General features: G+C 46.6%; 2 protein-coding genes across 4 annotated transcripts in view; one reads left to right on the top strand and one right to left on the bottom strand.

The window, feature by feature from the left end:
• The window catches only part of YARS1 (tyrosyl-tRNA synthetase 1), an 80,385-nt gene extending 76,310 nt beyond the window's left edge, over positions 1-4,075 (top strand). For all 3 annotated transcript variants that reach the window (XM_068116464.2, XM_068116466.2, XM_068116465.2), the window contains 5 exons: positions 1,653-1,788; positions 1,907-2,013; positions 2,403-2,596; positions 2,792-2,936; positions 3,501-4,075. In XM_068116464.2, the coding sequence (XP_067972565.2) occupies positions 1,653-1,788; positions 1,907-2,013; positions 2,403-2,596; positions 2,792-2,936; positions 3,501-3,611 (693 nt within the window). In that variant the 3' untranslated portion in view covers positions 3,612-4,075. The remainder of the gene's footprint in view (positions 1-1,652; positions 1,789-1,906; positions 2,014-2,402; positions 2,597-2,791; positions 2,937-3,500) is intronic.
• A 3,873-nt stretch (positions 4,076-7,948) lies between these two features.
• Positions 7,949-25,114, bottom strand: part of LOC137427209 (fibronectin type III domain-containing protein 4) — an 84,024-nt gene continuing 66,858 nt past the window's right edge. The window contains exon 6 of the mRNA XM_068116484.2: positions 7,949-8,092. Within this exon, the coding sequence (XP_067972585.2) occupies positions 8,054-8,092 (39 nt within the window). The 3' untranslated portion in view covers positions 7,949-8,053. The remainder of the gene's footprint in view (positions 8,093-25,114) is intronic.

Genomic DNA, 25,114 nt, shown 5'->3' with positions numbered 1-25,114 from the left:
TTGGTGGATTTACCGGTATGGTTAGGGTCATTGTCATGTTGCAAGGTCCACCTTCGGTTGAGCTTCAACTTTCCGACAGATGGCCTCACATTATCCTCAAGCACCCTCTGGTACAATGAAGAATTCATAGTGGATTATATGATGGTCAGATGCCCAGGCCGTGATGCAGCAAAGCTGCCCCAAACCATAATATTTCCACCACCATGCTTTACAGTTGGTATCAGGTTCTTGTGGTCAAATGCTGTCTTTGGTTTTCGCCAAACATGTCTTCTGGTACTGTGGCCAAATAGCTCTACCTTTGACTCATCTGTCCAGAGCACATTGTTCCAGAAGTGCTGGTCTTTGCCGAGGTGTTCATTGGCAAACTTTAGTCTTGCCCTGATGTTCTTTCTGGACAGCAAAGGTTTCCTCCTGGCACACCTCCCATGTAGATCAAATTTGTGCAGCCTCTTTCTAATGGTAGACTCGTGCACTTTGACATCAACAGTGGCAAGAGCTACCTGTACGTCCCGTGATAACATTCTGGGGTTCTTAGAGACTTCTTTCAGCATCTTGCGGTCTGCTCTCGGGCTGAACTTGCTGGGGGCGGCCTGGCCTGAACAAGTTGGCAGTTGTTTGGAATCTTCTCCACTTGTAGATGATCTTCCGGACAGTCGAATGATTGATTTCAAATTGTTTGGAGATCTTTTTAAATCCCTTCCCAGAGTCGTAAGCATCTATAACCTTCTTTCTGAAGGCCTCAGAGAGCTCTTTTGATCTAGGAATAGTGACGCCGCACACTTCAACAACAAAGCGCAAACTAAATGTCTGAGGTTTAAATAAGACAGGTTCCTCCAAGATCCTCTCTAACGATGTTCTAATCATTTGCACCTGAGCTGGTGCACCTGATTCTAATTTTAGGTATTTGAAGTAGTGATAAATGTAGGGGTGTACTTACTTTTTCCACATGCGAAATTTGCATTTATGTTTACGGTATTTAAATTATACAATGGACTACAAAATGTAAATGTTTCATGATATTTGTTATATTATATCACCTTTATCTCTCAATATTGTTGAAATGAAGATCAAATAGCTGTATGTTGAAATATGTTGAAAAAGTCAAAACTTTACATGGGGTGTACTTACTTTTTCACGTGACTACATTTTGATTCCAAACGGCTGGATCCATGACGTCACCATTTGATTTTCTATCTGAGTTGTGAGATCTCATCGGGGTGCTTGGGGTGGTAATTATGGTGCACACATCTCCCAGTGACGATGATGCGTCCCCACGCCAAAGCGTGGGTTTCAGTGAAGTCCGAAGAGCTCTCGGCCAGAACGCCCGTCAGAAGAGCGCCATTTGCGACTAAGCTAATGAGGATATATCGATGACATTGGTAGAACTGACAGCGCTACTGGGCCCAGCAAAGGGAAAAGCCAAGGCGATACGGTATGCCTGGAAGGAGAGCGTAGATTGAACGTGTTAGAGTGGAATCTGATTAAAAGGACTCTTTCGATGTGGAATGTGAAAAGGTAACTGCCTTTTGGCCTTAGATTTACACCAGAGTGAAGCTTGCACTTTGACAGTGACCTTCTGGGTGAATAATGATTTGTTGTTTTGTTCCAAGTTTCCTGTTGTTGGGGCTGGTCTTTGTTCATTTATCCATCAGCTTGTCCACCCCGGAGATCTGAAGCAATCTGTGGAGAAAACCCTCAATTCTCTGCTGGAGCCCATTCGGAAGGCCTTTGAAAGCCCGGAAATGCAGCAACTCATAACTACTGCTTACCCCACGGTGGCCAACAAAAGTGAGTGTCGCACAGACCCCGGGCCACGACGTCGGCCCGTGCACTCGTCACCTAGCTCCATGTCTGCGCTCGTGTCTTTGGCGATGACTTGACGGACGTTTCGCTCGTGCCTTCTCAGAAGTACCATCCAAAGGATGCAAGGCTGCAGCATCGGTGCCGGGAAATAACAAGGTTCTGCCATCACAGCTGGACCTTCGTATAGGCCAGATCAAGACGGCCAAAAATGTCAGCAGCACCACCTGCGTTTGGTCATCGTTGTATCCATAACGTTGTGTGGATGAGTTTCTGTGCTGGAAGCCGTCATGGTTTATACTCGGAGCAGTGTTTCTGGATGGTGTATGTTCATCACGTGTGCCCCTTTTCCCCCTCCCATCCCATAATTTGTTACACGTGGCTGTTTGAGTATTGCAAAGTTCAATATTATGTGTCGCTTCATGATTGGACTTGTGCAAAGTGCAATTACTTTGAGCAATCTTACTGGTCATGCTGAGGAACCAGTGATCAAAATGGCGGAAATTTTATCGTTAACGCTTTCTCTGCCTCATTGGGATTCGTCATTTTTTCACGTGTTCCAATTGGCCTCCCGTTGGTCTGTGTGTGTCACCTCCTTCTAGCACCCAGAGGCGGACAGCCTGTTGGTGATCGACGTCGATGTCGGAGAGGCCACGCCACGTGTTGTGCAGAGCGCCATCGCTGGATACATCTCGACTGAAATGCTGCCAGGTCGTCATGCTGTTGTGCTCTGCAACATTCGGCCTAGAAAGATTTGCGGTTTGGAATCCCAGGCTATGCTACTCTGTGCATCCAAGTGAGATCTGTTTCCTCGGCTTCAGCTGTTTGTCCACCCCCTCTGTGCTCTCCTTCCCACTCCCCCATTCATGATCTTCTCCTTGTGTGTTTGGTTCCCATGGCATCTCCGATATGGTAGTGCCGATACATCCCCAATGGAGACCAGAGATCCATTCCTTTGTCTTTGATTGCACTGTTCAAATATTTTGTGCAGGGGTGAGGGACAGGGCAAGGTCATTGAATTGCTTGATCCCCCTGAGGGTTCGGCACCTGGGGATCGGGTCTACGTCGACGGATACGGTGAAGGGGAACCAGATGCAGAGCTCAAACCGAAAAAGAAGTTTCTTGAAATACTGCAGGTGGGCCTTTGTTCCACAATGGACTCTCTCTCTCTCTCTCTCTGTCTCTCTCTCGCTCTCTCTCTGTCTGTCTCTCTCTGTCTGTCTCTCTCTCTCTCGCTCTCTGTCTCTCTGGCTCGCTCTCTCTCTGTCTGTCTCTGGAGCTCTCAATAAATCAGTTTGGCGGATGCTCTCTCACAAGCAGTTTAACACGAACAGGAGCCTGGTGTCCCCAGCGGTTAGGGTGCCAGCTTGGGATCCTAGGATCCTGGGTTCGAATCCCGGTCGATCGCTGAATTAACACCAGGGGGGTTGACTCAGCCTGTCATCCTTCCGAGGTCGGCAAATTGAGTACCAGCTTGCTGGTAATTCCCTGTGTTTCGCAAGAGGCGACTAACAGGGTTGGCGGCAGGAAGGGCATCCGGCCATAAAACATTGCTTCAAAAAAGGGGACCACGGTGCCTGAAAAAGGCCAACCCCCGCTCTACGGGGAAAAATGGCCTCTAAAGGTGGTTCAGGTATTTAACTCATTGCTTGTTATCATGGACGATAACGTTGATGCTTCTTCTCCCCCTTTCCTCTTAGGCTGACTTTTCCACCTCGGATGCATGCGTGGCCCAGTGGCAGGGAAAACCATTCTTGACGAAGTTTGGCAAAGTCGTATGCAAGAGCCTGACTGGAGCTGTTGTGGGTTAGACCAATCAGGAGCTCGGCTCTGCACTCACAGCTTGTCCTCTAAATTGGCAAAGCCGAAATATGAACGTCAATTGAGACACGGCCAACCTGGCGTTGAAGGTGCAGGGGATATTGACAAGCGTATATGTCCAAAGCGGGGTGAGCAAATGTAGCATGGTTTTTAAGGATAGATATCTAGTACTTGATGATGTTAGATGCACCGGTGAGTGGTTTCACCTTGGCATCACCTTGAAGATTCCTCGAGCGTGTTGGATATGTTACCCAAAGGCAGGTTTTCGACAGCCTGAGGGCAGGAACAAGGACAGGTACACGATCCGAGATAGAAAGATGAACTTTCCATGCAGAGGTTGTGTGTGGGGGTATTTTGGAGGTAGGGGAGGGGGTGTTTGGGGATTTAATTGTATCCACCTGTCCACCTGACTGGTTGCCAATGTTGTCTGTAATAAATTTTGCACTGAGGCGCATGTTGTTGTGTTGTACGAAATGTTCTTTTAACCGCTTCAAAGAGCGGTGCTTGCCTGTCCTCTGAATTACGTCGTGTAGTCCGATGATGGAAGATCCCACATCCTGATGTGTCCTTCATCCCACAAGGCTGACTCCATCAATCTTCAACTCCCCTCAAGCCTCCATACGTGCCCACGTTGACCTACTCGCGATATTAATTCTGAGAGCAAGTGAAAATTCCATTTGTGAATCCGCAATATGTCACAAAATAATATCGCTTCCCGACATTCCCAGGCGGTTACCAGAAGCATCTGTTGATGTGAGCGTGCTCGGAATGAAAAGCGTTTCGTTCGTCACACGTGTTACCTTCAACGCTATTACATGTGGTTACGATACAATTAGCTTCTGCTGCTCGTTGAACTGGACCGAATGACTTCTCCTGCGATGGTCAGGGTGAGGGGCTTGCCATCAATGGTGAGGGGCTTGCCATCAATGGTGAGGGGCTTGCCATCAATGGTGAGGGGTTAGTCATCAATGGTGAGGGGCTTGCCATCAATGGTGAGGGGTTAGTCATCAATGGTGAGGGGTTAGTCATAAATGGGGAGGGGCTTGCCATCAATGGTGAGGGGCTTGCCGTCAATGGTGAGGGGTTAGTCGTCAATGGTGAGGGGCTTGCCATCAATGGTGAGGGGTTAGTCATCAATGGTGAGGGGTTAGTCATCAATGGTGAGGGGCTTGCCATGAATGGTGAGGAGCTTGCCATCAATGGTGAGGGGATTGTCCTCAATGGTGAGGGGTTAGTCATCAATTTGTAATAAATGGGGTGAAAATAGTAATTTGGACATTTTGGACTCTTCAAACACAAGAGATGAAACTTTCTCGCCATATTCAATCGATTAAGTGAATCGTCTTATACAATGCAGACGTATTGTGTAGTTTATTATTATCATTATCTTCATCCTTGCCCGTTCATGATGGGACGGGAGAGATTGTGTGTGTGTGTGTGTGTGTGTGTGTGTGTGTGTGTGTGTGTGTGTGCGTGTCTGTGTGTGTGTGTGTGTTTGTGTGTGTGTGTGTGTGTGTGTTTATGTGTGTGTGTGTGTGTGTGTGTGTGTGTGTGTGTGTGTGTGTGTCTGTACTGTATCTCAGATCGGCTGTATTTTATTTATACTCTGGCGAGGTTCTGTTTGGTGGTTAAAATGGTCTTGTTGTATCTACTGCGTATTTGCAAGTTCTCCAGTTTGGTTTCAGTACTCACCAATTTGGATCGGACCACAAGGTCTCATCCAGGTGCTACAAACACACAAGGGTGTTACCTCATACAGAACATTCATTTCGTTTTGTAAGGAGTTGTTAAGCTGGCTGTTCTTTCCACTGGCACCTCCCTGTGCACTGTAAAGGTGTCAACCATCATGTGCCGGTGTTTCACCCAAATTCTGAGTTCCTACCCTCATATTGAACAATGGTGCTTTACATCCGAAGGTCATTGGCATGAAATTGCCCAAACTTGGCAAACACTTTATTGTGTTCAAGAAAGGTTACAGACACGTTTGGAATGTTGGTTTTCTTTCTTGCTCGAGGAAAAAAGGCATTTATTTAAGAATAGAACAGTCAGGCAATCAAGGTGAATACATAGTTTTGGACACGCAATGACCTTTTGTACATGTTATTGCTTCATGCCATGGGTTATAAGCAAGTTCATCCCTCTCCGGGTCATCAGCGGTTTATGGAAGAGCAAACTGATGCATCCGTGCAAACCTGATAAAAGTGGTATGGGTTAACTTTTTGGTTATCCGACAGAAGAATTATGTACACAAAGTAGTTAAGGATCATCATCAAATTTATGTAATCGAGCAATGACGACAAGGCACAAACACTGTTATTCAACGATGCCCATTGCCCCACTCCCCCAAATTAACCCTTCCTCCCCCAAATTAACCCTTCCTCCCCCAAATTAACCCTTCCTCCCCCAAATTAACCCTTCCTCCCCCAAATTAACCCTTCCTCCCCCAAATTAACCCTTCCTCCCCCAAATTAACCCTTCCTCCCCCAAATTAACCCTTCCTCCCCCAAATTAACCCTTCCTCCCCCAAATTAACCCTTCCTCCCCCAAATTAACCCTTCCTCCCCCAAATTAACCCTTCCTCCCCCAAATTAACCCTTCCTCCCCCAAATTAACCCTTCCTCCCCCAAATTAACCCTTCCTCCCCAAAATTAACCCTTCCTCCCCCAAATTAACCCTTTCTCCCCCAAATTAACCCTTCCTCCCCCAAATTAACCCTTCCTCCCCCAAATTGACCCTTCCTCCCCTAAATTAACCCTTCCTCCCCAACCCCACCCCTCCCTTCCCCAACCCTACCCCTTCTCCAACTCAACTCCTCCCTCCCCTCTTACTCTCGCAACTCCACCCCTTCCTCCCCCCTCACTCTCCCAACCCCAAACCCTCACTTACCCAACCCCACCCTCCTCCTCACTCCCCCGACTCCACCCCTCCCTCCCCCAGCTCCACCCCCCCCCCCATCCCCTCAATCCATGTGTTTTATGCAAAATAAACTTCGTGTCTGGACAACTTGATCAATGTATATGCAAATTTAGGTGGTATGGACAAGTTGATGTATGTGCCAATTTGGGTGGCACCGACAAATGGACAAGTTGATGTATATACCAATTTGGGTGGTACAGACAACAAGGTTTTATCAATTAGCGGTGTAAGCATCATATAACATGAGATCAGGTGAGAGCAAAACGACTCGAGCCCACAGCGGGGATATTTGGACATTTCCACATTGCGGAAGGAAAAGAGTTCTGCTTACAAAGGCGACTTACAACTCAAATATAGACCATTACTTATCCCAAGCTTGTCTACTGCAGATCACCTTGTCTATCAGACTCGAGCCGCAGTCCCGACATGCATCGCTCAGGAGGCACGAATGACGTCATCTATCAATGATCCTGTAATTGCATGCCTACGTCAGCTTGTCTAACCTTTTGGTCTAACTCCTCCAGTTGGTGAGCAAGCATTTGTCTTCACCAGTCTTGTCCATTGGAATCGGAGGTTTTGCTGTTTAAAAATGGAGTGAAATTTGCGTAAAAAGAGCTGTTGCTGCGATCCCCAAGCAGCAAATGGTGCGTGTGTCACGTGGACTTGCGCACCGCACAGTTCCAACTATGACGTCATGATACAAAAGGCTTCATTTTGAATAGTCTTGAGGGGGCCAGGTGAAGTGTTTGTTCAGTTTCTCAGTTTGATGCCTGACAAATGTCAAAATTAATCGGGGGAAGTAGGAGAACCTCTAAGTTCCAGTACAAATTTGAGTTCACTTCATGCAGCCCTTAAATGGACGACCAGACTCGGCTGGCGTCACGGATTAAATGAGATCTTCTTCTTCACTAAATCCATGCACAGTCTTTCATTTTTCTAATTTCCCTCATGCCAACCCCATCGAATCTTTGATGGAACCAAGCGCACCTCCTTAACCCACACACTCATTCACTTCCACCGGGACAGGACCACGGGCCACCACCCAAAAGGCGCTTTTGTGCAACGATTGGATGGATTTTCACACCTTCACATCGACGGCAGTCCCGGAGGTGCGGTTTGGGCCTTGATGGCTTCATCGGCAGAACAAAATGGCGAACGTGAAACTTGGAAACCGATATCCCCGACTCGCAGCCGAAGGACACGGTGAATGAAAGGATGCTCAAGAGACAACAACCTCTACCGGTCTACCGGCAAGGTAGAGAGAAGCAAAGGTAGAAACAGAAGGAAGATTTAACAACAAGTATGTAAAGACAACGATAAGAAAAAAAAAAGCACGAGGGAAGAGTGAAGAAGGGAAGGGTGAAGAAAGACCGAAGCCTTCCCAGATTGTTGTCGAAAGTTCGTGACCATTGATCCCGAGATACCGCTGGCTTTCCGTTCACCTTCGTGTTCTGAAGATCACAAAACCAGGTTCCCTTCCTCACTTTTTTCGGGGAAGAAATGCCAGAAGAAGACCTCAGACCTCAATGATGTTTATGGCCGGTGTCTTGCAATACTGCAGGAAGAAAGATCACGGTGTATCATAATCATGCACGAAAAAAAGCAAAAATCCACCAGGAATCACACCATTGGCTTTGCATTGAGAAGAGTGCATTGGAGTCCACAGTCCTTGTATAATTTACCCAGATTATTATGAATTATTGTTATTACTATCAGAAAAGCCAGTCAAAATGACGGGCGAGCCTTCTGTGTTTTCTCATCACTTGATTTGGGCGGTGTATTGACGATAGACCGATGCAAACCCAGATTACATACCTAATGCTTAAGATGGATGACCCTTCTGTATTTTGACGCTATAATCAGCTTCGAAAACTCGGGCTGAAACAAAAATTCCATCCAAAACCTTCATTTATTACACAAATTACTCATCCCGTTACTTGGGCGATGTATAGGCAACAGACCGCTGCCGCGATCGCTCCGGTAAATAATCTATCTATAATTCCAGTAATCTCTGTACGTCTGTACGTTTGTACGTCTGTACGTTTGTCTGTGACCGCTGTTTCTCGACAACCACGGGTCCGATATACTTTTAACTTGCCAGGTATATTGCTGGGGACCCGAGGATGTGCCTTTTCAAGGTTTCATATTAATCGGACAAGTACTTACCGAGCTATGTCCAAAAAACGATTCAACCAATCAGAGAGCAGCGAACGATCGCGTGTGCCGAACGTGGAGGACACACTCTGCCTCGGATGGCACATTTGAGAGCGTATTCATTTATTTCACGTTTGCAAACTATGTTGGCGTTAAACTATGTTTTAAAACTAATAAAACCGAATTTGCGATTCATTCGCTTTCCTGCGCGTTTGTGCACGCGATGGCGATTTCTTTACCAAACTCCGGAAGCCGTTCGCTTTGGACCAAACCATTGCATGTAAATAGAGGGGGGGGATTGTCACCGTACTCGCAAGCCGTTCGCTTTGGACCAAACCATTTCATGTAAATAGAGGGGGGGGATATAATTTTAGATATAGATATAGTACGGGCAATGCCCTAGTCTATCTATAATTCCAGTAATCTCTGTGTGTTTGTTTGTACGTTTGTCTGTGACCGCTGTTTCTCGACAACCACGGGTCCGATATACTTTTAACTTGCCAGGTATATTGCTGGGGACCCGAGGATGTGCCTTTTCAAGGTTTCATATTAATCGGACAATTACTTACCGAGCTATGTCCAAAAAACGATTCAACCAATCAGAGAGCAGCGAGCTATCGCGTGTGCCGAACGTGGCGGACACACTCTGCCTCGGATGGCACATTTGAGAGCGTATTCATTTATTTCACGTTTGCAAACTATGTTGGCGCTATGTTGGCGTTAAACTATGTTTTAAAACTAATAAAAACCCCGGGGGGATTGTCACTGTACTCGCAAGCCGTTCGCCGTTCGCTTTGGCGTTGCGAATGGACCAAAACATTTCATGCACCAAACCATTTCATGTAAAGCGTTCGCCGTTCGCTTTGGCGTTGCGAATGGACCAAAACATTTCATGGACCAAACCATTTCATGTAAATAGAGGGGGGGATATAATTTTAGATATAGATATAGTACGGGCATGCCCTAGTACAAATAACCTGGGCTACATGCAGTGGCCTGCAAAAGTATTCCTCCCCTCCAAAGTTTTCACATTTTGATGCTACCTGAGATTATTTCATGATACTTTCAAATCAAACTTGATATACAGTACAGAGTCGTCACAAACTACTCCAAAGTGATACAGGTAGAAAATGCAGGTAGAATATCAATACGTTAGATTGACAGAGAAAAATCAGATGATTCTCTGTTGCATAAATATTCAAACCGTTTCTTTACCGAATTAACATGAAATAACTTGAGGCGCAAATTATTTGTTTGAAAGGGTAAAAAAACAAGTGTAATGGGTTTCCCCTGTGGTTTAAATCAGTGGTTTAACTTAAAAATTAAACTCGCCCACTTGAATAAGGGCTTTGGTTACCAAGTTACCAAGTTGAGTTACCAAGTTTCTTATGGAGTGCTTGCCAAGTGTCTTAACCATTGCATTCAAAACCTTTGATAAGGCATGGCGGGCTTGGCAAATGCGAGCTAGAGCTGCTTAGTAACTGAACACACCTGGCCCGGGTTTCTTCCCTTTCAGTTTAATGTTATTTTAGGGAATGAAAAAAAAATACATCATTACCTCACGGCTCAGCTTACATTCTCTAATCTGTCAAAATAACCTTGTGCCGTGTCTGTCCCATGTGAATGAATAAGATTAGATATAGACATGTCTGTCCCATGTGAATGAATAAGATTAGATATAGACATGTCTGTCCCATGTTCAAATATGTATGAATAAGATTAGATAGAGCCGTGTCTGTCCCATGTTCACATGTGAATGAATAATATTAGATATAGACATGTCTGTCCCATGTGAATGAATAAGATTAGATATAGACATGTCTGTCCCATGTTCAAATATGTATGAATAAGATTAGATAGAGCCGTGTCTGTCCCATGTTCACATGTGAATGAATAATATTAGATATAGACATGTCTGTCCCATGTGAATGAATAAGATTAGATATAGACATGTCTGTCCCATGTTCAAATATGTATGAATAAGATTAGATAGAGCCGTGTCTGTCCCATGTTCACATGTGAATGAATAATATTAGATAGAGCCACGGCTGTCCCGTGTTCACATGTGAATGAATAAGATTAGATATAGACATGTCTGTCCCATGTTCCCATGTGAATGAATAAGATTAGATAGAGCCGTGTATGTCCCGTGTTCCCATGTGAATGAATAAGATTAGATATAGCCGTGTCTGTCCCGTGTTCACATGGGAATGAATAATATTAGATATAGACATGTCTGTCCCATGTGAATGAATAAGATTAGATATAGACATGTCTGTCCCATGTTCAAATATGTATGAATAAGATTAGATAGAGCCGTGTCTGTCCCGTGTTCACATGTGAATGAATAAGATTAGATAGAGCCGTGTCTGTCCCATGTTCACGAATAAGATTAGATAGAGCCGTGTCTGTCCCGTGTTCACATGTGAATGAATAAGATTAGATAGAGCCGTGTCTGTCCCATGTTCACGAATAAGATTAGATAGAGCCGTGTCTCTCCCATGTTCACATGTGTATGAACAAGATTAGATAGAGCCACGTCTGTCCCATGTTCACATATGAATGAATAAGATTAGATAGAGCCATGTGTGTCCCATGTTCACATGTGAATGAATAAGATTAGAGCCGTGTCTGTCCCATGTTCACATGTGTATGAACAAGATTCGTGTTATGTATTGCATGGGTTTAACCGGAAGGTGGATATAAAAGAGGCGGGGCATAGGGCTTGACAGAGGAAGCTGGGCTTACACTGGGGGCTTGTGGTTTTCCCGGCTGCGCAATAAACGACCGATGGTGCACTCAAACTGTCTTCCCAGCGTGATACATTACAATTAGATAGAGCCATGTGTGTCCCATGTTCACATATGATTGAATAAGATTAGATAGAGCCATGTGTGTCCCATGTTCACATGTGATTGAATAAGATTAGATAGAGCCATGTGTGTCCCATGTTCACATGTGATTGAATAAGATTAGATAGAGCCATGTGTGTCCCATGTTCCCATGTGAATGAATAAGATTAGATAGAGCCGTGTCTGTCCCGTGTTCCCATGTGAATGAATAAGATTAGATATAGCCGTGTCTGTCCGGTGTTCCCATGTGTATGAATAAGATTAGATAGAGCCTTGTGTGTCCCATGTTCACATGTGATTGAATAAGATTAGATAGAGCCATGTGTGTCCCATGTTCCCATGTGAATGAATAAGATTAGATAGAGCCGTGTCTGTCCCGTGTTCCCATGTGAATGAATAAGATTAGATATAGCCGTGTCTGTCCGGTGTTCCCATGTGTATGAATAAGATTAGATAGAGCCGTGTGTGTCCCATGTTCACATGTGATTGAATAAGATTAGATAGAGCCATGTGTGTCCCATGTTCACATGTGATTGAATAAGATTAGATAGAGCCATGTGTGTCCCATGTTCCCATGTGAATGAATAAGATTAGATAGAGCCGTGTCTGTCCCGTGTTCCCATGTGAATGAATAAGATTAGATATAGCCGTGTCTGTCCGGTGTTCCCATGTGTATGAATAAGATTAGATAGAGCCATGTGTGTCCCATGTTCACATGTGATTGAATAAGATTAGATAGAGCCATGTGTGTCCCATGTTCACATGTGATTGAATAAGATTAGATAGAGCCATGTGTGTCCCATGTTCACATGTGAATGAATAAGATTAGATAGAGCCATGTGTGTCCCATGTTCCCATGTGAATGAATAAGATTAGATAGAGCCGTGTCTGTCCCGTGTTCACATGTGAATGAATAAGATTAGATAGAGCCGTGTCTGTCCGGTGTTCCCATGTGTATGAATAAGATTAGATAGAGCCGTGTCTGTCCGGTGTTCCCATGTGTATGAATAAGATTAGATAGATCAGTGAAATTAAAGCCCATTAAAGGTAATTAATTAATTCAATTCATCACATTCATCACATATATATATAAGCGGAATGTTAAAAGCGGAACCTACTACTCTGAGCTCCCAAGGTTAACCGGCACGAAATTCACCCTTTAAATATACACTCAAAATATACATCCTGTGGTTTAAAACAAATGATTTTGATTCGTAAAACCTATATTGTTGTTTAAAGAGCGTGTTCTGATTGTCTGACAACAAAACATATTTCAAATATCCATTTTAATAAAGTCGTGATGATCTCAGGTGATTGGGACAATTGGTGTGTTTTTAACCAAGGCTGGTGTAAGTTCCCATTGACTGTAGTTTGAAAATCACAAGTCGTACAGATTAAACAAATACATCAAATTAAAGTTAGATCATCCACACATTCAATGATATACATGTGATGGGCGAAAAAAACGAGATTTGGAATCTTTAAAGCACATGTGGAGCATAAACCAGGTTAGATCCATACATGCAAATCCTACCGCACAGACCACGTACCACCAACGACAAACCGCCATATACCAACGTGTGTCATCACATACCAACGTGTGTCATCACATACCAGCGTGTATCATCACATACCAGCATGTGTCATCACATACCAGCGTGTGTCATCACATACCAGCGTGTGTCATCACATACCAGCGTGTGTCATCACATACCAGCGTGTGTCATCACATACCAGCGTGTGTCATCACATACCAGCATGTGTCATCACATACCAGCATGTATCATCACATACCAGCGTGTGTCATCACATACCAACGTGTGTCATCACATACCAGCGTGTATCATCACATACCAGCATGTGTCATGACATACCAGTGTGTGTCATCACATACCAGCGTGTGTCATCACATACCAACGTGCGTGTGTCATCACATACCAGCGTGTGTCATCACATTCCAGCTTGTGTCATGACATACCAATGTGTGTCATCACATACCAGCGTGTGTCATCACATACCAACGTGTCATCACATACCAGCATGTGTCTTGACATACCAATGTGTGTCATCACATACCAGCGTGTATCATCACATACCTGTGTGTGTCATCACATACCAACGTGTGTCATCACATACCAACGTGTGTCATCACATAACAGCGTGTATCATCACATACCAGCATGTGTCATGACATACCAATGTGTGTCATCACATACCAGCTTGTGTCATCACATACCAACGTGTGTCATCACATACCAGCATGTGTCATGACATACCAATGTGTGTCATCACATACCAGCGTGTATCACATACCAGCGTGTGTCATCACATACCACCATGTGTCATCACATACCAGCGTGTGTAATCACATACCAGCGTGTGTCATCACATACCAACGTGTGTCATCACATACCAGCGTGTGTCATCACATACCAACGTGTGTCATCACATACCAGCGTGTGTCATCACATACTAACGTGTGTCATCACATACCAGCGTGTGTCATCACATACCAGCGTGTGTCATCACATACCAATGTGTATCATCACATACCATCGTGTGTCATCACATACCAATGTGTATCATCACATACCAATGTGTATCATCACATACCAGCGTGTGTCATCACATACCAATGTGTATCATCACATACCAGCGTGTGTCATCACATACCAATGTGTATCATCACATACCAACATGTCATCACATACCAACGTGTGTCATCACATACCAACGTGTGTGATCACATACCAACGTGTGTCATCACATACCAACGTGTGTCATCACATACCAACGTGTGAACCTCCAACAACCACCTCACTCATGAGAAAGTGAGCTGTTGTTTTGCTATTTGTTTGTGACCTTTCTGCTTTTAGTTCCCAAGGTTAATGACAACAAAACTTTCTACGGTCAGATGTTTAACCATGATGCACCCGAGTAGGGATTTTAAATGGTCATGAGGTCATTTGGCCCGTTATTTCCGAGTGGCACTCCAGAGTTAATGTAATTACGAACACGAGGTAATTTCTTTACTGCAGTATCAATCCTTTAAACACTTTACACCCCATTAGACCCTAACACCCTTTAGACTCCTTTAGACCCTTTACACCTCTTAGATTACACCCATTGGACCGTTTACATCCCTTTAACCCCATTAGGCCGTTTTAAGAGACTTAGACCCTTTAAACACTTTATACGCCTCAGAAAATTCGAAAAAGTTCCCCCCAAAAATCGGTTTTGACGACCTTTTCTGTGCACTATTCGTGTCGCATCACAAGTTGCAATGACGAATCTAAACTGATATCTCAAAGTGAAACTGATGTTGAAAAGTGAAGCTGAAACTACTGATCTATGGATCATCGAATGGGAAACCAGAATGAAATGCTGTGGGAAATTGCTGAAAGCAAAGCTGTGGGCAGTATAGAGAGAGGGGGAAAGTCGGAGCTGAAGAAACAATGTGGAGAGGGATTGGTGCCTGGAGGTGGTCGGTTGGTATGGAAAGAACTTTGGTGATCTTCCATCAGGCTGTAGGCCCAAAACATGCATAAACCCGTTCCCAGCTGAGCTTTCATAATATCACCCTCACTCCTGAGCAGCACTTCGGAGGTACAACAAGCATGGATTGGAAATCTTAGCTGATAGAATGGAACGAGGTTGTTGAGGTTACCAGCTGCACTCATTGCGATATTTGCTCACTGAATATTTACATTGAATTCCTGTTTCTACCAATACATACTCCAAAAGAAAATTTGCTCATTTCAGGTGAGACATCTACAAACCCCCATTATTGACGGGTACCTTTGCTTTTCTATACAGACTTGGCATTTAATATGGAATTTTTTTTTTCTTGACTTGGGTTTACTTTCTGAACTCAGTATATCAATCTGGTGAGTTTCTTTTACCCTTCGGTGATGTCTTTGTTGAAAGAACCATGTCACTGATTGTCTTTCGCAGCAAGAAGTCAATAACAGGATTATATCACAGGTGGCTGGACAAAATGTAAGGACAGGTACATTTGACGATTGGCTTCACAATCGGGTATATAAGGGTTGTTGCGTTCTGTATTAGTGGAAAACAACTGCTGCACATCTACAAAAGTTATTGCCGCTTCCTCTGGAGATGTTCCGTCAACTTGACAATGCTGTTTGTCACGGAGTGGTGGCTTTACGAAATTCTGGCATGAAACAGCGTGCTATTGCTCGGCAGTATGGCATCACTCAAGGTCAGGTGTCAAAGATCCTGAAACGAAATGCTCAGAGGGGTGTCCCTACTCCAATCCCGAGGCCAGGACGTCCACACAGAACCACAAGGAGAGATGATCGCCAGCTGCACCGGTTAGTCTGCAATGGCCGTACCAAGTCAGCTAATCGGCTTAGGGCTGAGTGGCAGCAACTGACAAATGTGCCTGTATCCAGAAGGCTAGTCAACCAACGACTGGTTCAAGCAGGCTATCGTGCCAGGCATCCCCTGAGAAAGCCACGCCTGACCAGACAACACAGCCAGCGCCGATTGCAGTGGGCCAGAGAGCACCGTCAATGGCAGCCAGGACACTGGAATCACGTGACCTTCAGTGACGAGTCTAGATTTCTGGTCTATCGTCAAGATGGCCGCGTCCGAGTGCGCAGACAAGTGCATGAAGCCCACAACGAAGATTGTATAGTGCCAAGAGTCCAAGCTGGAGGTGGTGGGGTGACCGTTTGGGCTGCTTTTCATGCAGGGGGCAAAACTGACCTGGTTGTTCTGAATGGAAACCTGAACCAGTTCAAGTACAGGGTCATTCTGGAAGAAACATTGTTTCCATTTGCTCGTGCAGCCTTTCGAGGAAACTTTGTCTTCCAAGATGACAATGCACGGCCTCATCGTGCTCGCATGATCCAACACTTTCTTGCTGACCGTGGTGTAGAGCACATGGAGTGGCCTGCCATGTCCCCGGATATGAATCCGATAGAGAACTTGTGGGCAGAATTAACTCATCAAATCGACCACTTGGACCAGCAGCCGACCTCTGTGCGTGAATTGCAGCAGATTATTGTCACTGCATGGCAAGCGATTCCTGTCCAAACCTTGGCAAATCTCGTGAACAGCATGCCTCGACGTGTACGTGCTCTCCTGAATGCTCGTGGGGGTGACACGAAGTACTGAACTGTAATTTTACTATCCGTAATCCCAGTCATAATTTAGCTTTTGTTTTTGTTGAAATTTTTTTTGGCTAATGTGCAAAATAAAGAGATACTTCTGGAAAACGTACAGAAGTTTAACACAGTACTGTCCGTGAATTGATTTCGATATCAGTTTACGTCACTTTCAAGGATCAATTAATTTGCTTCGAAATGTCAAATGTGATTTTTGTTTCTTTTAAAGGTCACATTAACAAAATCTAGAATAATTTCAACATAATTCCAATGAACTTTTGGTTCTAAGTCATCTTGAAAAGTAAGTTCACCCCCACAAAAAAAATATTCCATATTAAATGCCAAGTCTGTATATACATACAGACACATATATATATATATATATATATATATATATATAAATATATATATATAAATATATATATATATATATATATATATAAATATATATATATATATATAAATATATAAATATATAAATATATAAATATATAAATATATAAATATATATATATATATATATATATATATATATATATATATATATATTGTTGCGAATATGGAATTTGACCTCCATATCCGCTTGTAAATATTCCCCTATCTTCTCCGATACTCCCCAACTCTCCCCTTACCCCATTCCCTAGTCCCATTGTCTGTAAACAACACCCATTAGAGCCGATCTTCCCCTTCATGCCCCCATTAAATGTCGTGCCCAGGTCCCCCGCACCACACGTAGACAATTATAGGACATCTTGCTAGTTATTCTTAATCTATGTCAGTTAAGGACTTGTTTCCATTAATTATGACTCTTCGTTGCACCAGAATGTGATGATATGGCACCAGTAGGAGTTTAGGACCTTCCCATACCTCCCCGCATCTCTTCCCATCATCTCAAGCTCCAACAACAACCACAACAACAGCGGCTTTGCGTCCTCACTCCGGCTCGGTTGGCCGCCATTGAACATGTGCTCGACGGGGTTACCCAGAAGGGGGCTCCCTGTCGGCCCCTCGTCAAGGGCGGAGCCGGTAACCCCCGCACCCAATGAGAAGCCATGGGCCGATGCCATATGGGGCGGAGCTAACGAGCGAGGGCGTGACTCCCCGCCGGATATACGCGGCCCCGCGCCGGACGTGACGAGAGATGCGCCCCGAGCTTGGAAGGAAAAGACGCCACCCTCCCGAGCGCTGAGCGACCTCCCCAGCTTGAGACCAAAGTCGCGACCCACAAGCGCTGTGATACCTTCACGCATCTCTGGACACCACCGTACGTGATCCTGCCCTGAGCACAGGTGCACCTGGAGCGATCGCTACCCGCTTTCCTGGCCATCAAACCCCGTGTGAGTGAGCCTTGTCCCGCGTTTACCTGTCGTCTGTCCGGGGATAATATAAGTGTGTTTAAGTGCCCACCTTCCTATGTTTCCCTCTTGTCCCTGTAATCTAAACCTTCCGCAATTGTAATAACAACCTTTGAGAACCGTATCCCTGGTGTCGTATTGTGTGATTGTAATCCAGCCGGGTGTCTTCTTTTTCTTATTGAGCCAGCATAGCGCGATTAGTCAACCCCGGGTGCAATCGGGGTAACTTGTACGGATACGGCGGCCATCCCGCTCGGCCCACCATACCATCAAAGTCGTATCTGTAACAATTGGTGTCGAGGAGTGGAATTCGAACCCGGGACTAAATTAGTTAGGCCCAAATTTTGGGAGGGAAAATCGATTCGGAGCGCGTTTCCCGCGCGAAATTATAACGGCGAAATTTCAATTTGTTTTACGAAAATAAAAAAAATAAAAACCGAGTTTTGAAAGTCGCGCTATGGCGGATCAAGACGGCTGGGGTCCGGTAAAGGAGAGTGAGGTAGGGTCGATCCAGGACCAAATTGAGGGACAAGAGGAGAGCGAAGCAGTGAGGGCGGCAGGTTCGCAAAATAGCGCCGTCACGCACGAAGTAGCGGGCGCGCAAAAAGGCGCCTCGCACGAGCGTGCGGTAGCCGAGCCGGCTGTATCAGCGGGCTTTAACATGCAGCCGATTGACATGCAGGCCCTCATTGCGCAGTTACAGGCAGCTGTACAGATGAGTATGGGGAGCCAAATTGAGCGATTGGGTGAGCGGTTGGGGAACCGGATGGATGCTCAGGGTGAGCGATTGGGAAACCAAATTGAAGAAATAACGAACCGAATGAGGGCTCGGAGTGAGCGATTGGAGGGCCAACTGGGGGTAATGAGGGACGAAGCGAGGGGTACCGGAGAGGGGTTAGACAACGGGATAAAGGAGGTGAAAAATGGGTTAATGGGGGTAGAAAATAGAATGGCTGCCCAGGAGAATCAGATAGAGGGAGTGAAAAATGGGGTAGAGGGAGAGGAGATCAGAAGAGGAGTGAGTGAGGAGGTCGGAGGAGTGCGCGAGGAGGTGAGGCACTGTGAGGAGCACATGGAAAAGGAGGTGAGAAAGGGGACTGTAAAGTTACAAGGGGGCATAGAGGACCTGACGCAGGAGGTGGAGCAGCTGACGGTGGGACAGACGGAGTTAGTGGAGCAGGTTCAAAGGAACACTGCGGTATTAGGAGGGTTGAAAGCGACACGGAAAGAAGTGGAAGAGGGGGTGAGCGAAATTAAGAAGCGACGGAGAGGGGATAACAAAGAGATAAAAGAGGAGATAAAAGAATTGGTCCAAAGTCTGTGTTCGGATCGTGATGATGTGCTCATTAACCGGATGAGGGATTCGCAGGTGATGGAGGAGAAGCGAAGAGGAAGAGGACCCGGTGTAAGTGGTGACCAATATGGTCGTGCGTATGATGCGCCAGGGGATTTAATAAGCTTGGGGGTCGAGATGGACCCGGGTGTTCGTGAAAGGCCGTTGGTGAGGTGTGTGACAGGTCTGGTGTGCGAAAGAGGAGGTGTGCGAGAAAGTCCGACTCTGGGGTGTGTGAGGAAAAAGTGTGTGCCAAGGAGTGAGTGTGCTGGCGAGAGTGAGTCGGTCGTAGCGTGTGTGCGAGGGAGCACGTGGAAGCGCGGTGTGGTGAGTGTTGCAGAGGGTGTGACGGGAGAGTGTGCGCAGGAGTGTGCGCGAGAAAGGTGTGTGACGGACAGGTGCATGAGGAAAGAGCGCGCTGTCAGAAGTAAGGAAGAGTGTCCACCTGTGGTGAGTGTTACAGAGGGTGTAACGGGAGAGTGTGCGCGAGAAAGGTGTGTGACGGACAGGTGCATGGGGAAAGAGTGTGCTGTCAAGAGTAAGGGTGAGTGCGCTGTCAGGAATGGAGGTGAAAGTAGTGAGAGTGACATGGAGCGTGAGTTAGTTGAGACAGGTGAGCGAGGATGTACACCTGGGATGGAAGGATGCACACCTGGAATGGTAGAGCGTGAGTGGGAATGCACGCTGGAGTTGGTGGTGAGGCACGTGGTTGGGTGTGCGAATGAGAGCACACCTGTGATTGTCACAGAGGAGGTGACCGAGGAGGGGGCGCGAAGAGGTGTATTGGTGAGGTGTGCGAGCGACGAATGTGTGCCAAAGTGTTCGGTGGTCAGGTGTGTGACCAAGGCTGTGAGTGGAATGAGTGTACCTGGGTGTGTAAGGAAGGGTACGAGGAGCATGGGCACAGCTGGATGTGTGAGCAAGGAACGGGCTGCGGGGTGTAAGCGTCCAGGTGAAGCATCGACGTTACACGGGTTAGAGGTTAGAGCGACTTTTAGCCGAAGCAGGCCCTCGGTGCGTGCCGGGCCTCGCTTTGAACGGTCGCGTCCAGGCTCCACTAGGCGGAGCTGGCAGCCCGATAGAAAGGGTCGTTATGGCGACCACGTTTTGTTGAGACGTGCCGGCAGGTCGAGATCGGGACATTGGATGGCTCCACGCCGAGGTGATGCGTGGGATCTCGGCCCGGGTAAGCCCCCGTCCCTGCACCGAGTGCCGGACGCATCCAGCCGCTGGCACAAAACAACCAGCATCCATTGCTTGGCTTTACGAAGCCAGGCTTTGGACAGGAATTGGCGCACCGAGAGGTATTAGTGAGTCGACTGGGTGAGGAGGTTAGTGTTTTGGACCCAAAATTAGAGAAAAACAAAATTTGATGATTGGCAAGGGATTGGCGGTAGTGATTGGCAGATGATGGGCAGTGATTGGCAAATTTTTAATTTGTTGAAATTTGATGTGCAAAATTGGTAGTGAGAGGCCCCCGATGTGGTGGGATGGCATCCTTGCCACCCTTCCCATGTGGGGGGGCAAAGGAGCAATAGCTTATGGGGTGTATGGCAGTGAAAACTAGCCCGGGTGGGTTAGGATATGGTGTGTAGGGATCTAGAGAAGATGACCTTAGGTAACGTTAAGGTTAGTTAGTGACTGATACCTGTAGTGGGGACGCAGGTAGATTAGCGTGGATGATAATGACGAGGGAGCGCAATAGTTTAAAGGGACGACTGGGAAGCGCAAGTTTCAGAAGGGAGTAGTTAGCTGAGATGATGCCGTGTGTGTGTGAGAATTGAACAGGTGTGATTGCACAGGTGTGCAACGGGACAGGTGTGTGGAGCAGTGTATGAGTAGTGAGTGTGTGGATCAGCGCGAATGCGCTTGGGGGAGAGAAGGGTGCAGGTGGCACCAGGTGTGAGAGCACAGGTGTGTGGAGAGAGTTGGAGTGAGTGGTACGGAGTGGTGTGCATGGTGCGAAGGTGTGGATGGGGGAAGAGTGGACCCCTTTCACGAGTACCCGGGGCGGGTAGTGTAAGTGTTAGGTAGAGGGTGCAGGTAAATTGTGGATGGATATTGGCATTTGTGGTGCGGTTGCAGAATGGTGTTGTGAATGGGTGCATTAGTGTTGTGGAAATGGCTGGGCGTGTAGCCTGTTAGTGTGTGTAGTTGGTTGGGCACTCCACCACTGTGAGGATGTCGGCCAGGTGAGGCCGCAGGTGGGCTCTGGGAGCCGGTAGAGTTGTGGATGGGGCCCGAGGATCCGGAGGACGGACCCGGGTAGCCCAGTGCCAGAGAGGGCACCGAGTGGGGAGAGTGCCAGAGGGCCTTCCCCAGGTAGTTAGGTTAGGGCAAGGAGCAGGTAAGCTCGGAGGCAACTGCAGTGGTGGAGGTGTGCAGGTGGGTAGACCCACTGGGAGAGGTACACGCCGCAGCCCAGAAATTGTGCGAGGGCACCGGGAGATGAATCGGGGGAGTGAGACCCCAAATTGAAGAGCACCACAGTTTGGCCAATGGGAATTGGTTTTTAGAACCCATAGTGTAAGAGGGCCAATGGTTTGGCCGGAGAGAGACCCCGGGTAGTGTAAAGTTGTTAAAGTCATTTAGGAGATAGTTAGGATTGATGAACCTGTCGCACCATACGCAGCCACTTGCCTGTGGTGATGATGATGACTCCACACCTGTGTTTTCTTTGGTTGTGTTGCAGAAATGAGAATTGCTGTGAGGATTTGTGAGACGCATCACGACGTGGATGAGACATTGGGGTGATTCCATCTCTCCCTCCCTAGGAGGGACTGATGATGAATTGGTAATGGCAAATTTTGATGTTCAGTTGGAGATGGCAAATGTTGATGAGAGTTGAAAATGGCAAATTTGATTGGTTAGGAGGGAGAGAAGACGAATTTGGTTTATGGGAGGAACGGGGAAGACAGTAGGGATGTTTGTTGATTTGTAAAGTAGATGTTTATGGGTAGTGTTGTGTTTTGTGGATACAGTAAGGGGTAAGGGAGGGGCCATGTAGGTTACCTGGTGGGGGGGGGGCGTACGATAGGAACGTACCTGTCTCACCTGGTTCCCATGTGCCCCCAGTGTGCATTACCTTATATTGCGTGCACTTTTGCGCCCTTACCACCTTGCTCACTGTCTTGTTTTTGTCTCCCACCTCCGAGGATCTGGCTTTGGGGTAGAGAGAGAGGAGAGAGAGGTGCTGGCGACGCAGTTGTGGGCCTGCACTTTCGCTGTTCGCTGCCTGGATCGGTACACCATATGGACCGCAATGTTTGTGGCCACCCACAATGGACCGCAGTTCGTTTGCGGCCAAGCACCACCCGGGGATGGACCTATGGGTCAACGTGGCACCTATGCCATAAAGGTGAACCACTGTTAATTAACACCAAGTGCACCACAAGAAGAGCAAGAGACACCTGCAGGGTTAGGGGTTGTCGAATTTATTTTTGTTCCAATGAACAATGGTGACTGCACCGATTGGTGGTGGGGTGGTGCTTTCGATGCTGGGACAGGGTGCTCTGCACGTTATTAAAGGCCGTCGGCCACAGAGCACTCGTGGGTTGGTGTATCGATGTTGGCAAGCGCGCTCTCTCTATGCATAACATCTGCATGTGTTCCTCCAAAGACAGGTCCTGGATCGTAGTGTAAATATCAGCGTGGTCTTGTAAATAATGCTCCCTACCGGCTGTATGTTTAGTTTGAGGATTCTTTCCGGATTCGGTTATCCTGTGGGTGTGTTTCTGAGAGGAGAAGGGTGCAACGTCGCAGGGGGACATATACTCATTTGTGAATATCTATAAAACTGTCGCACTCAGGGTAGAGTTAATAGTAGAGGGAACTACATTGCGTGCCACACTAAAGTAGGTAAAAATTTATCGGGTCGGGACGCCCCGAGGGTAGAGAAGGGTGCAATGTTGCGAATATGGAATTTGACCTCCATATCCGCTTGTAAATATTCCCCTATCTTCTCCGATACTCCCCAACTCTCCCCTTACCCCATTCCCTAGTCCCATTGTCTGTAAACAACACCCATTAGAGCCGATCTTCCCCTTCATGCCCCCATTAAATGTCGTGCCCAGGTCCCCCGCACCACACGTAGACAATTATAGGACATCTTGCTAGTTATTCTTAATCTATGTCAGTTAAGGACTTGTTTCCATTAATTATGACTCTTCGTTGCACCAGAATGTGATGATATGGCACCAGTAGGAGTTTAGGACCTTCCCATACCTCCCCGCATCTCTTCCCATCATCTCAAGCTCCAACAACAACCACAACAACAGCGGCTTTGCGTCCTCACTCCGGCTCGGTTGGCCGCCATTGAACATGTGCTCGACGGGGTTACCCAGAAGGGGGCTCCCTGTCGGCCCCTCGTCAAGGGCGGAGCCGGTAACCCCCGCACCCAATGAGAAGCCATGGGCCGATGCCATATGGGGCGGAGCTAACGAGCGAGGGCGTGACTCCCCGCCGGATATACGCGGCCCCGCGCCGGACGTGACGAGAGATGCGCCCCGAGCTTGGAAGGAAAAGACGCCACCCTCCCGAGCGCTGAGCGACCTCCCCAGCTTGAGACCAAAGTCGCGACCCACAAGCGCTGTGATACCTTCACGCATCTCTGGACACCACCGTACGTGATCCTGCCCTGAGCACAGGTGCACCTGGAGCGATCGCTACCCGCTTTCCTGGCCATCAAACCCCGTGTGAGTGAGCCTTGTCCCGCGTTTACCTGTCGTCTGTCCGGGGATAATATAAGTGTGTTTAAGTGCCCACCTTCCTATGTTTCCCTCTTGTCCCTGTAATCTAAACCTTCCGCAATTGTAATAACAACCTTTGAGAACCGTATCCCTGGTGTCGTATTGTGTGATTGTAATCCAGCCGGGTGTCTTCTTTTTCTTATTGAGCCAGCATAGCGCGATTAGTCAACATTCGGGCACAATCGGGTAACTTGTACGGATACGGCGGCCATCCCGCTCGGCCCACCATACCATCAAAGTCGTATCTGTAACAATATATACATACATACATACATACATACATATATATATACATATATATATACATACATACATACATACATACATATATATATATATATATATATATATATACATACATATGTATATATATATATATATATATATACATACATATGTATATATATATATATATATATATATATATATATATATATATATATATATATATATATATATATATATATTGTTGCGGCTTTGAGAATCCTGTTGTAAATATCACCCTCTGTAAGTAGTGTAATGATTCCTTGTAAATACCTCCGTTTTGTGTGTAAAGGTCAAAGGTCGTCCCCTTAGTTAATCCATCGCATGCACGTAGAGAATCATATACCCTTCTAAATAGTTATTTCTTATTCTATGTAGTTTAAGGCTCTGTTTCCCACTAGTTGACCCTGCATTGCACCGAATTGAAATAAGATAGGATCCCTCTGACGCCCCCAAGACCTCTTCAAAGTGCCAGTAACTTTGGGCGGTTTTCTTCACCCCAAGACTCCATTAAACACGAGGTCAGCTCGGAGCAGAAGGTGGGAGGAGTCAGCAAAGCGCCAGGAACAAGGCGTGGCTTTGCCAACGCCTCCTCAAGGGGCGGGATCGGTGAGCCCTCGCGACCAATCATGGCCGAGGCGAGCTCACCGATGGGCGTTTCCAACAGGCCGGCGGCTTGATCGTGACGGGCCTCATAAAAGGGGGTGGGGAAGGGCTGCGGAGAGAGATGCGGCAGATG

Source organism: Myxine glutinosa, chromosome 5 (assembly GCF_964187855.1).
Source record: "Myxine glutinosa chromosome 5, kmMyxGlut1.1, whole genome shotgun sequence".
Classification (NCBI taxonomy): Eukaryota; Metazoa; Chordata; class Myxini; order Myxiniformes; family Myxinidae; genus Myxine; species Myxine glutinosa.
Note: the sequence above shows the minus strand (reverse complement) of the source record. Positions and strands in the feature narration are given on the sequence as shown.